This window comes from Cuculus canorus, chromosome 21, assembly GCF_017976375.1.
Source record: "Cuculus canorus isolate bCucCan1 chromosome 21, bCucCan1.pri, whole genome shotgun sequence".
In the NCBI taxonomy this organism is placed as follows: Eukaryota; Metazoa; Chordata; class Aves; order Cuculiformes; family Cuculidae; genus Cuculus; species Cuculus canorus.
The window spans coordinates 6,196,433-6,209,781 of NC_071421.1; the positions used below are offsets into that span (position 1 = coordinate 6,196,433).

The following is a 13,349-nucleotide window of genomic DNA, read 5'->3' on the forward strand; positions in this document are numbered from 1 at the left end:
CACAGTCAGTGTAAATCTGGAATGAAGCCATTAGCTTGAGGAGAACAACTCTGGTATACATTCCTATTACTAAAAGCAGATGTGGGCTTATGGCTCACGCCAAAACTTCAGAGTATAAAAAAAAAATGATCTGTCCTCAATTCTTTGTTGGTCAGGAAGGATGGGATTGAATCAATACTTGTGCATTAAGCCCTGGGAAGATGGCTTTCAGGACTGACGTGTCTAATAGAGATGCTAGTGCAGCCTAGGAGTGACCAGAAAATCAAACTTGCTGCTGCCTGCGTGCAGCCACATACCCACCGTCTATGAAAAACCTACAGTCTTGGTTGGTCTGAGGGCGTATGATTACAAAACGACTGCTTCGTGGTGACTTGAAGCAAGTCATGATGCTACATGTACGCTCAGGCAAGCTCACTGTGGTTTCCATGGCACCTGTTTGTCAAACTGCTCCCCAAAACCACAGCAGAGCATCGTTCTGAGATACTTCTGGCTTCACGTGGACGGACCCGCTAGAAGCAGATGTTTGATTTACAAGCACAAACCTGGCCTGGGTTGTGATGTATAATAGTATTTGACGTATGTAAGTCCTACCCATCACTAAAGTGATTGTGTAGTCAAAATAAACATAAGCTTTTGCTTGCAGGCCATCAAAGCTCTGGGGAGACCTTACAGCAGCCTCCGGGGACTGAAAGGGGAAAACTGGGGAGGCGCTCTTGATCAGGGAGTGCAGGGACAGGACAAGGGGGAACGGTTTTAAGCTGAAAGACGGGAGATTGAGATGAGATCTTAGGGAGAAATGTTTTCCTGTGAGGGTGGGGAGGCCCTGGCCCAGGTTGCCCAGAGCAGTGGTGGCTGCCCCATCCCTGGAGGGGTTCCAGGCCAGGTTGGATGGGGCTTGGAGCCCCTGATCCAGTGGGAGGTGTCCCTGCCCATGGCAGGGGGTGGAACTGGATGGGCTTTGAGGTCCCTTCTAATCCAAACTGTTCTGTGATTCAATGATTCTAAATTTTTGGTAAAACTCTTGGAAAGTGATATAGTGTGGAGAAATCCTTGTGTTCCTGTGAATGGAGGAATGCTAAGCCCTGGTTTTCTTCCTTTCAAGAAATAAAGCTAATTTCTCTGTGAGGGCAAAAACTCTGTGTTGCTTTAGTACTTCACTTCCATTTTTGTTAGAAGGGAAAAAAAAAAAAAATCATATCAGTACCGCACTCTGCTGGAATGAATCCTTCTGCCTGATTTGCAGAGATCTATACTAGAAATGCTGACAGAACCTAATTTATAATGGTGTGAACACCATTATTGAGGTTTTGTGGTGCAGGTGACTTTTGTCTATGTGTTATCAACAAGTTTTGCTCTAGAGAGAAGCACTGAAATGTTTTGGCCAGGGGCAGAATTTTCTGAAGCTTCTTTGTCTTATTCTGCTCAGCTGTAAACCAGGTATGGACATACAGAACTAAACAAAACCAGAGCCTACAGAAGTGCTAGTAACAGCTCTTGATCTTGTCCAGTTTAACCTCAGAGCAGCGTAGAAAGAAACAATATATTTGTAATTTGTGGGGGGAGAGCATGGGAAGAAAATGCAGCCTTGAGGCACCTCCTCTGTAATCGCTGCAGTGCAGGGGAGGGCGGCATGAGAATCCTTCTGGCAATGACCAAGACACAGCGCTAAGGAAGAAGACTCGGAGTTCACATAATAAATATAATAAGCTGTGTTGTGCAGAGGGAAGAGAAACTGTGATGGGGGAGAAAGTTCCCAAGTGTGTTGATGATGTGGTATTACTTAAAGCTTAATCACAAGAGGAGACGCCGATCCGTTGCATGACCACCTCAATATACTGTCCCCTCTAGAGAAACACTTCTCTTTATGCTGATTTGATTGTGCGTTGAAAGTGCCAAGAAGGCAGGCTCAGTTGCTTTGGCAGGGAGGGAGCAAGCCTCCATTTTGCTTAGTAGAGTGATTTGCAAGGCCAAAATGACTGAGTGGCTAAGGTAGCGAGCTGAGCCACAGCCCGGCTCGCCAGGCTGCTGGGCCTTCTTGCTTTTCCCGCGAGCACAATGCATGTGCATAACCCACTGATGCCCTGAGCCCTGGCTATTGCACGCTTGTGAGGGCTGGAATGTTTCTATCAGTTATTCCAAAACCCTTATCTTGAATATCAGAGAATGGTTTGGGTTGGAAGGGACTTTAAAGTTCATCCATTTCCAACCCCCTGCCATGAGCAGGGACACCTCCCACTGGATCAGGGGCTACAAGCCCCATCCAACCTGGCCTTGAACACCTCCAGGGATGGGACATCAATGACTTCTCTGGGCAACCTGGGCCAGGGCCTCCTCACCCTCAGAGGAAAACATTTCTCCCTAAGATCTCATCTCATTCTCCCCTCTTGCAGCTTAAAACTGTTCCCCCTCATCGTATCCCTGTATTCCCTGATCCAGAGCCCCTCCCCAGCTTTCCTGGAGCCCCTCTCAGTACTGGAAGCTGCTGTAAGGTCTCCCAGTACGTAAAGGATATTTCTGTAGGAAGAAAAACCCCAACAAACCCAAGAAAGTTAGACACATGTCCTGCCATCTTTTTTTTACCTCTGAACGTGTCATGAGCTATTAAAAAATTTCTTATTGGGCAAGAAGAGAAAAGAGATAGCAACTTGCCCGTGATGCAGGCAGCTGCCCCAGAGTCATCCCTCATCCACCCTGAATTACATGGGAGCTTTAAGTATATTTACTTTGGCTGTGAAGCCCCTCATGAGCGTAAAGCATGACTTGGGTTATTGTACTTCTTGCGAAGGAGTGTAGAAAGTGTTTTCCTTCACTGCAACCTGGCCTTGAACCCCTCCAGGGATGGGGCAGCCACCACTGCTCTGGGCAACCTGGGCCAGGGCCTCCCCACCCTCGCAGGTGAAAGTGTCTTCCTGATGTCTTATCTCAATCTCCCCTCTTTCAGCTTAAAACTGTCCCCCCTTGTCCTATCCCTGTACTCCCTGATAAATGAATGGGATTTGTGGTGTGATTTAAGTGAATGGGATTTGAGGTGATGATGAGCATCAAACACCTTTTCTGTTAGTGGTGAAGCACATTAACCCCCTGAACCTGGGGAATCCTCCCAATCCCCTCCTACTGTCCCCAAGGCTTTGTAAGGGACAGGTTTTATTTTTTTTTTTTTAATCAAAAATAAACCCTCTTGGTAAGGAGGATCCTGTTCTTTAGATCTTGTGTTTTGGATGCATATGTGTTCTTTTATGGACCTTTTTTTTCCCATAGATATTTGCTCCTTAATTAAGCGTTCTTTCTGGCTAATCTTTACTACTTTGTATTTGTGGTGAGATTGTCTTTGGACAGAACTGGGTCGAGCGTATTTCAGTTGCCTCGTGTTCGTAAAATCAGTTTGTCAGTGAGTCCTAAATAACACATTGCCTTATTCACAAACAGCCTGAGCAAATCAGGATTTGCAATACGTACCGCTGAAGCACGGTTCAGCGTGTGACAGTGATATGTTACTCTGAGCCGCAAGCTTATCAAAGGCTTTCACTGCATGAACCACCAGCAGAGGAAAAAAATCCACGGAAGAATTATTCAAGCCTCATATATTTAACGAGGCTGCAGTAAAAATGAAAACTCCAAACTCGCGATGGTTTAAAAGCAAATTGCATCGCAATCTTTTCAGATCTGTGGAAATGCAAAGCTTTTCGTTGGGAAGGAATAAATTTTGCCATTAGTTCGTGTCATTACAGCTTGTGGGAATTGCAGCATCATAAATTGTGTGAAATCGCTGGGAGACTTCTGTGAGCCGTGGAGGTGCTGATTTCTGATGTGCATGACTGGGAGCACAATTCCACATAAAGTAACTGGATTTTGACCCTATGAAAGAGAATTTAAAAGATTAACAGCGTTTCAAATAGTGGTAATCCTGAAGAAAGAAAATGAGCGACGTTTTAGTTCTTAGTCTTGCTCTCTCTTACCATTGCTAATAAAAAGCTGATTTTTCTGGCTTCTGCCCTTCGTGTTGTCTGAACTTCTGGGTCTCAGCACATCACTGGGAGTCAGGAGACTAATATTTTCTTATTTTACTTCAGCAGTGACCGGTTGTTTGACCTTGGGCAGTTTGCTTTCTTCACAGCTATACAGTACTGTTTAGATTTGCCAGATCCTACAGGAAAACATTTAGGGCTTGTTTCTTAACAGAAAGGATCTTCAGTTTGTACTGGATTTTATAAATGCTAATATTGGGCAAATTTATGCAAAGTAATATTTGTCACCAGCTACTCTTCTGTTTCAGAACGCTTCTGTGCATCTCGTTCCCACCCATCTACTGCCCTACCTACTGCTGGGATGTAATCTTAAACCTTAATTTAGTTACCTATAGATGCATGTATAGATTACTTATAATTATTGATCATTATAGCAATAGCTGGATACTTTCATAACCCTCCTGTCCATTGTGTCATGCTTTTACTATTGAAAAATACGGTTTTGGTGTTGCAAAACCTTACCACATCGGGTAAATCAGCTGCATGTGGATTGAGTGGGGAAACATCGAGATGATGGCACTTCGATTCTAACTGAAGCCAGTTAATATGTGGAAGTAACCAAAAATTAACGTTCATTTAAACCACATCGCCCTATTGCTATTGCTGCAGTTCTCCAACAGTATTTGACTTTACGATAGTCACCAGCCTGTCTCACAGCGTTGATGGCCCTCTCCACAGAGAGGCCACGGGAGGTGATGGGGGCCAATTTCCAGCTACACTTTTCAAAAGCAAATTGCACTCTGTGGCTCATCTCAAACTGAGAAAATGATGTCAGCTCCCTCTAGTACAGTTTCATTCCCATTCTGCTTTCCTTCTCTGTCTCCGCAGCTGTGGAGTCGCTGCATTCTTTGAATGACCAAATCTCCCATTTTATCGTCAACAAGTCAAAAACGTTGGATGAAGATGAAGATGCCTTTTTGCCCAGTGAGAAGGAATCACTGAAAAATGCGATGATGCTGATGAGGCACCTCCTAATGGATGCGCAGGTAGGAAATCAATAAAGACCCATCTGTTAGGACACAAGGAAGGCACATTGCTCAGATCTGGAGGCAGTACTTCATTTTTATGGGTGATTTTAGCAGTTGTAATCATTAGTGCCTTGTTTAGAACTGACTTTGGCTTCTGAAATCTGCAGCTATAGGAGAGCATCTCAGTGCTCAGATTTAGGGTTGAAAATTGCTCTGAAGTTTCAGGAGGAAATGGAGCTGTGTACCCAGCGTCAGTCCTAGCAAAGGAAAATCGTTTTGCCACTAAGCACCTGTGCTGAATGCCAGCTTTAGAAGTGCCAGACATATAACTGAGCTGCTGGTTTAGCCAGGCTCTAAAATGCCAGTGAAAAGTCACAAAATGATGTGCAGATGTTTCTTTGTGCCTTTGCTGCTTCAACATAAAATCTCTCACTCTGGAGGTTTGCTGTGTTACTGTATGCTTCTTTCATCCTATAAAAAAAAACCCCTTTGAAATATTCAGTATATTTATTTCTTTATATTCTCTTTTGGTCTTTACTTGTAAAGCCTGGATAGAAAACGGCAGCTTTTCTTGGAGGTTTGTTTTGAAAACAGGGTGGTCTGCTCTCCCTTCTCATGTAAGCACTAAAATCTGGTTTAGACTGTCCTGAGCACTTCAGATCTCTCCAGAGGTAGGAGTCCCATAGCCCCTATTCCATGCTTTAACCGCTCTCGTTGAGCATTTTTTATTTTTCTGAATATCTTATTGGTATTTCCCATATTACAGCTTGTGTCCATCTCGCCTTCTGTTAGAAACCTAAGAAGAAAATAAAATAGGAGAAAATTATTCCTGTAAAGATTAGCAAAATAATATTCTTCAAGGCTTTTCGGGATTGCTATCCCATGCCAACTCCAGGTTGCCATTGCAAGTACCGGCACAGGGTGGTGCTGATAGAATTACATCAATTACCCAGCGCTCCGTTAACTGGTCCCCAGGGCCCAGGTTCCTGTGACTTTCTGCCAGCATTTTACAAATGCCTAAATGGGGAATGTAAACAGAGAAAGCTACCCTTTTTCCTGTTTTATTCCCATGTTCTCCCATGTGGAGGCTGGTGGTTATCTTATCTGCTCCTTTCACTTTCAGAACCTTTGATCCTAATTACTTTGGCTAGTAAGGATCTTGTTGCATGTGGGAAGTGTCCTGAGAATCCCTGATATTAGCAATGTGTGTATTTTAGTGCTGGATTGTTTTGCACGGGGAGTCAGTCCAAGCTTTGGAGGCTGCAAAGTGCACAGTGAGCAAACCATTACAGCTGTGCTTAGGATTTCTCTTCTCTGAGTTTGGTGTTCATGTTGCTTAGAATCATGGAGTGGTTTGCGTTGGAAGGGATCTTAAAGCCCATCCAGTTCCAACCCCCTGCCACGGACAGGGACACCTCCCACTGGATCAAGGTGCTCAAAGCCTCATCCAACCTGGCCTTGAACACCTCCAGGGATGGGACATCTATAGCTTCTCCAGGCAACCTGTGCCAGTGCCTCACCACCTTCAGGAGAAAAAATGTTTTTCTGATGTCTAATTTAGATCTCCCCTCTTTCAGCTTAAAAACGTTCCCCCTTGTCCTATCTCTGCACTTCCTGATAAATAGCCCCTCCTGAGCTTTCCTGTAGGCCCCTTTCCGGATGTCTTTAGCCAAGTCACCTCCATTTACCCCAAACCAATGGATGGAACACTGCTGCAATGTCATGGAGATCATGAAGGATTAGATTGTGAATTTGGATTTGATCCCATAGCCTGTGCTGTAGGTGGGAGTGCCTTTGGGGAGTGAGGTGTGGTGGGAGGCAGAGGCTTACAGGCATCTGTATGGTGCAGATTAAAATAAATATGGGGCAAAACAGGTATCTATTGATAATCCCCTTGTGCGGGACTTCTTTTTTTAGCACCTGAGAATTGCTTTAGTCCTTATCAGTTGTCCTGGATGCATATTAAGTGATGCCTGTGATAGAGTGACTGATTAAGGAAATGCAAATAACAATGGGGAAATGTCAAGTGCTCCTGCAGCTTCGTGATGTGCCTGTATCTATTCCCAGGAAGGACAGGACAGGTTTTTGCCTGGGATTTTCAGGTTAGAAGGATGACAAGGTGGGAAGTGGTAGTGGTGAGTAAAAGGATGGAACTAAACAGGTGACAACATCAAGTACAAAAAACCTCAATAAAAGAAATCCTCTGAGGAATGAAAGAAACATGAGGCTGGCAGGAAGCTATCTAAACAGGTATATCACTGGCAGTGTGTGCATATAAAGTGTGTACTAACGCTGGCTGCTGAGTGCCCTATGGCTGTAATTACACAGGAGTCAAAAATAACACCAATGCAATTATTTCTCTTTCCTTACCTGATCTCATTGCTTCCCAGCCAGTGTTTTTAATGGGAAGATGAAGCCCTGCAACTCTAAAAAAGATTGACTGTGCAAGGCTCTGTACGAAAATGAGCTGAAATCCAGTGCTTGGCCCTTTTACTTCCTTTCCTCCTCTCTTGGCATGGACCTGGTTTTGATTGACAGACAATTGAAAGAGGGAACATCCAGCTTGATTTTTTGGGTGGAAATTAGCTGAAGTGACTGATCAGAGGGGATGGGTAATGGGAATTTCTCACTTATCTGACCCTGTTAATCTGCTTTTAAACACAGCCCACGGGGATGACCATCTCATGCCTGCTGCCTCTGTGATGTGGAGAGAAATCCTGCAAGTTTTAGTAACTCTGCCCGGACACCAGCAGGCCGGGAGATAAGGCCAAAGAAAAGGCCTTGGATCCATCATGGATCTAACTTTGAACTTGAGCCATTTTTCATACACTCATAGAATCATAGTGGTTTGTTTCAGAAGAGACCTGAAAGCCCATCCAGTTCCAGGGACATCTTCCGCTGGATCAGGGTGTTTGGAGTCCCATCCATCCTGGCCTTGAACACCTCCAGGGATCCACCACTTCTCTGGGCAACCTGTGCCAGTGCCTCATCACCCTCAGAGGAGAACATTTCTCACTAAGATCTCATCTCAATCTCCCTTCTTTCAGCTGAAAACCATTCCCCTGCATTCTGTCCCTGCACTCCCTGATCAAGAGCCCCTCCCCAAGTTTTCTGGTGCCTTTTTCAGTTCTAGAAGACTGCTCTAAGGTCTCCCCAGAGCTTTATTCACACCTTAGTTTTTGCAGTAGTGGTCTACAAGTAACCGTGACAGTAGTGACTGTGGCTTTATAGGAGAAATTTGCCTTGCTGGAGGTCACTTGTTGGTAAACACAGAACGGAGAAACAGCTGTTGAAGGGGGAAAAAAATCATCTCATCTTCCATATGTGATAGGGATTTTTCCAGGGAGAACGGGGCGTTACCTTTCATATTTTGTACTACTCCTGCCTACAGGAATGTCACTGATGTCAACTGAAGCAGGATGAGCGTGAGCGTGATGCCGGGAGCTGCTATGCGGGCTGGCCGAGAGGTGATTGCTGATTTGCCAGCCCCGTCAGCAGTATTAAACTGCATGTGGGGAGAGGTAATAAGCTGTGTGGACTCTCTCAGCAATAGGCTGTCGGCTTAAATTCTGCCCAGGGAAGACAGTGATTTACTGAAAGTCATTACAATCTGCAGAGATCTCTTGACCTTGGTGGTCTCCATCCATTGTGTACCATGGATAGGATTTCCTCATCATGGAATATCATGCAATATTGGAGGGATTGCTCGCTGACCTGCATGCTCGCTGCCAGGCTTCCAGAGCTCTGGAAAGGCAGCATCACCCTCCCTATGAGTGAGTGTTGGAGTTTTGCATCCAGGTTTCTCATTTTTCAGATTTGTTCCATGTTTGCAGCAGCTTCCTGATGTCAGTCTGGAGGTAGAAAGGCATCACGTTCCCCTAAACGGCACTTAGCAAGCCATCATCTGCATAGCAGAGCTGAAAGGGGGGAGAAACCTGAGAGGAAATTGAAATAGTGTTATATGAACTAAAAGGTTTACTTAGATAATGCGGGCACATAAAAGCAGATGGGAAGAAAAGGTACATTTATCCTATATGACATGTTCCATCCTCCACATGGTATAGGAATGAATAAACAATTTCGTTTCTGCCAGACAGCTCCACGCAAGAAGCTATCGCGGGGATACGGCAGCCTATGATAGATTGTCATTGTTGTCAATCATTTCTGACAGTCCTATTATGCTCAGAAAGGATGTTTGCTCTGTGCATGTTGTTTTATAATCCTCAGAGGTGGAATTTTATAGCCTAGCAGTGTTTTTTCCTCAGATGTTTCCCTAAGCAGGATTTATTGCTTCTGAGACACGTGATGTGAATCCATTATACCTTCAAACTTTAAATCTCCCCCCAGCTTTGCTTAAATTACTTTTTGTCTTGTTTTGTTTTCCTTGACTTTCTGTTTCTAATTGCCGTTGTGTGAGACTTAGGTGGTGTGGAGCAGAAGGTGCGTAACATCTAAGGGCTGAGTCGTGTGCGTCGGCTCTAATCTAGCAGTTTGCCAATGAATTGCAGAGATGCATCCAGGCACCAGCATCAGGCTGAGATGCAGGTTAATATTCCCTCTTATATGAGAGAACTCATGTTAAATAAAAGCCTTTTTTTTTTTCCCAGATGCCCAGCCTTAAAGCCAAGCTTTCAGGAGCTCGGTGCACTTAGTTACTTCCATAAAGTGTTCAATTGACTTCAAGTGGATGTTAAGTTCTTTGGGAAAAATACCATCTTTTCATTTAGTTTCTTCCCCAACAGTGTTCTGGTTATTGTCAGGGTCCTCTTAGGTGGTGGTGTAGAAGGAATAAAGAGACATAGAATAGAATCATAGAATGGTTTGGGTTGGAACGGACCTCAAAGCTCATCCAGTTCCAACGCGTTGCCATGGGCAGGGACACCTCCCACTGGATCAGGCTGCTCAAATCTCCATCCAACCTGGCCTTGAACACCTCCAGGGATGGCGTAGTCACCTCTTCTCTAGGCAGCCTGGGCCAGGGCCTCCCCAGTAGAGATAATTTTTGGTTTGAACTGGACTTTTAAACGTAGTGAAACCACAAATGATGGTTTAAGAACAAGATTAGCTTAGTAACCTTGTGGAGGACCTGGCTTGAATTTAATTGGATTTCAGTGTTGACTGTCCACGAGAACATGAGGATGTACAGATACGCAATTGCTTCTCTGCTTGGGGGGTGATTTCATTCTTAGTTAATAATGAAAATTAGCCTTGTGGTACTTCCAGCCTAAGTTGCTAACAAAACAGTTTGATTTTTGCCCAGAAATCATACAGGGGAGATCCTTTTTATTTATACTTCTTATTTTTTTTCTTTAAAATCTGGTGTTCCAGCACCTTCTCTGAATAAAATGGCTCCAGCTCTTTTAAATGAGAGGTAGCAAGTTTTTCCAAGATAGATCTGTTGATATTGCTGAAAGTGGGTAGTAGTTTGGATAGAAGACTTTGTCCTGTTTATCTTTGGAAAATACTTGAGTATTTGATTTGTCACCACCATAACTCTTTGAAGTTTGACACTGGGATCCTATGAATAAATCATTTAAGCTAAGACAGTCTTTCAGTTTTTGAAAGAAAGAAAAACCTGTGTGGCATGGCTTACTTTTAGGCATTCAATATCACACCAGTACTTTATTTTATTTTATTTTATTTTATTTTATTTTATTTTATTTTATTTTATTTTATTTATTTTTTTTATATTAGCCTCCATTCCCTTTCTCACCTGGTAAAAAAAAAATCCATCTTGAGCTCTTTTATATTACAATCTTTTCATCAGCAGCCTCTGCTGTCTTTCGCAGACAGGTTGTTACCAAGACAGCTGTGATAATAGTGCAAAACCAGTAGCAGTGCAGTGCTATTTCATCAACTGACCTTTAAAAATAATTCTTATTTCCTACAGTCGTCTGTTGTACAAAACCAACCATGTTATTGCAATAGTTCGCTTGCAAGTTAAACACTTCCTACCATCTGCTCTTCAGAATTTCAGCAGACCAAGTTCAGGGCACAAAACCCCAGGGCATTTATTTCCATGTGCAGGAATCCTGTTAATATCAACGGGAAGACAAGGGAAGGGAGGATTTGCTCTTTGGTTCAATGAACTTAGATTATTTGAGTTCTGAAAGCAATCTCACCACACTGGTGTGTTCGGGAGGATGCAGGAATAGATATGATGCTAATTCTCTGATAAGAAATATTATCAAAATGCAATTGTATTGGCGTTCATAGAGAATCATTAAGGTTAGACAAGCCCTCCAAGCTCATCCAGTCCAGCCGTCAGCCCGACCCCACCGTGCCTGCTACACCCTGTCCCAAAGTGCCATGTCTACATGGTTTTTGAACCCCTCTGGGCATAGAGACTCCCCCACTGCCCTGGGCAGCCTCTGTCAGGGCTTCACCGCTTTTTCAGTCAAGAAATATTTCCTAATATCCACTCTAAACCTCCGCTGGCACAATTTGAGGCCATTCCCTCTCATCCCATCACTTGTTACTTGGGAGAAGAGCCCAGCACCCACCTCGCTACCACCTCCTTTTAGGGAGCTGTAGACAGTGATGAGGTCTCCCTTCAGCCTTCTTTTCTCCAGGCTAAACAGCCCCAAGTCCCTCAACTGCTCCCAGAAGCCCTGTTCTCCAGACCCTTCCCCATCTCCATTTCCTTCTCTGGACGTGCTCCAGCCCCTCAAGGTCTTTCTTGGAGTGAGGGGCCCAAAACTGTACTCAGGATTCCAGGTGGAGCCTTGTACAGTGGGACAATCCCTTCCTTACTCCTCTTGGCCGCACCATTGCTGATCGCAGCCCGGATGCTGTTGGTTCAGCTTTGCAAAAAGCTTTGGGTAAAAGGATGTATTTAGGGCAAAGGCTGAAAAACAAACTTGCTGCAGCACCGCACTTTGTATTTTTTCTGTTAATCTTGGTATCCCATGTCTATAAGAAGACATCTTCCCAGCCACTTCTGAGCCAGCCCCATCTTCTAATGATCCCTCTAAGTCTAGTCTGAGAGGAAGAACAGAAGACTCTCACTCCTGTTGAAGGAGGAGAAGATGAAACAGAACCTAGCAAGCTTCATCAGGGGCCGTGTTGTGTCTAATGACATCATTAGCATGTGTTACGCCATCCGGATTTGCAGTCCCTGTCTCCAAACGTGTACCCAACAACCGCTGCCTCTGTTCATGGAGAGGGAGAGGAAGCAGTCCGTTGTGGACTGCCTCTGTTAGTCCAAATTATTTGGAGAATGAGATGGTGCATAATGAGGGGAGATCAAAGATACCCTCAAGATAGTAAGTGTGCTGTAACGTGAGTGCTGGTGGCTTTGCCAGCCCAGCTCTGCACGTCATTAGGCACTCACAAATGATGGGGTGTGATCCTCTTGGATGTTATACCTCACGGATTGTTCATCACCTGGTTTTAGCCACCTGTACTTTACTGATTGATATGGCGGATGGTTAAACTGATGCTCACGGTGCTTCATTTCTAGTGCACGGGAGAGACTTTCTGAAATGTGTTGAGTTGAGTTAGTATTGAGCCAAGTGACAGAGAAAATTTCCTTATCTGTGTAAATGGAGGGAATGATGGCATTTGCACAGCTCTTGATATAACTAGCAAAAGTCCTGTATCGTTCGAACCAATCACTCTCAGGCGTCTTCTGCCAGCAGGGGAAAAGCTAGTCCAGATTTGAAGGTATTTTTTTCTGATTTTTAAACATAACTGTCCCCTGGTGCATCTTCCTGCCATTCCCTCGTGTCCAGAGAGAAGAGCTCAGCGCCTGCTCTTCCACGTCCTCTTTTAAGGAAGCTGCAGACCATGATGTGGTCTCCCCTCAGTCTCCTCCAGGCTGAACAGACCAAGTGATTTCAGCTGCTCCTCCTACAGCTTCCCCTCTAAACCTTTCACCAACTTTGTGGCCTCTTCTGGACACTTCTCCAGTAGCTTTATGTCCTTTCTATACTATTCTTGTAATCCAAACTCTTGACCTGTCTGTCCTTCACTCCATGTCCCACATCGGAGTGGCCCTGTGGCACTAACGGGGCTCTCGTTATTTAGCTGGTGTGGGAAGAACAGGTTTGTCCAGTGTTTAACTGACACCAATATGTGTGATCATCCTGCTGCTTGGACACTGAGTAAGAATAGTTGTCACTGTATATATTTCAGTGTTACTGCTTGGCAGGGTTGTCATCTGAGGGTCAAATGGTTTGTTTAGCTACAGCTGTACCCTGCCCAGCCTCCGCTCCCATCCTCCCCTAGGACTGGAAAGAAAAAGACATCTTGAATGTGTGAAATCCTTATCCATAGAAAACATGACTGTCTGCATCATGAAGAGAATCTAAATTCAGGTGGTTCCTCATGCGTGGATGCTTGTTGCTGCTGAGGC

At 44.5% G+C, this 13,349-nt stretch overlaps 1 protein-coding gene across 1 annotated transcript in view; it reads left to right on the forward strand.

Moving 5' to 3' along the window:
• Positions 1-13,349, forward strand: part of KAZN (kazrin, periplakin interacting protein) — a 265,945-nt gene that overhangs the window by 55,603 nt on the left and 196,993 nt on the right. The window contains exon 2 of the mRNA XM_054085750.1: positions 4,854-5,011. Within this exon, the coding sequence (XP_053941725.1) occupies positions 4,854-5,011 (158 nt within the window). The remainder of the gene's footprint in view (positions 1-4,853; positions 5,012-13,349) is intronic.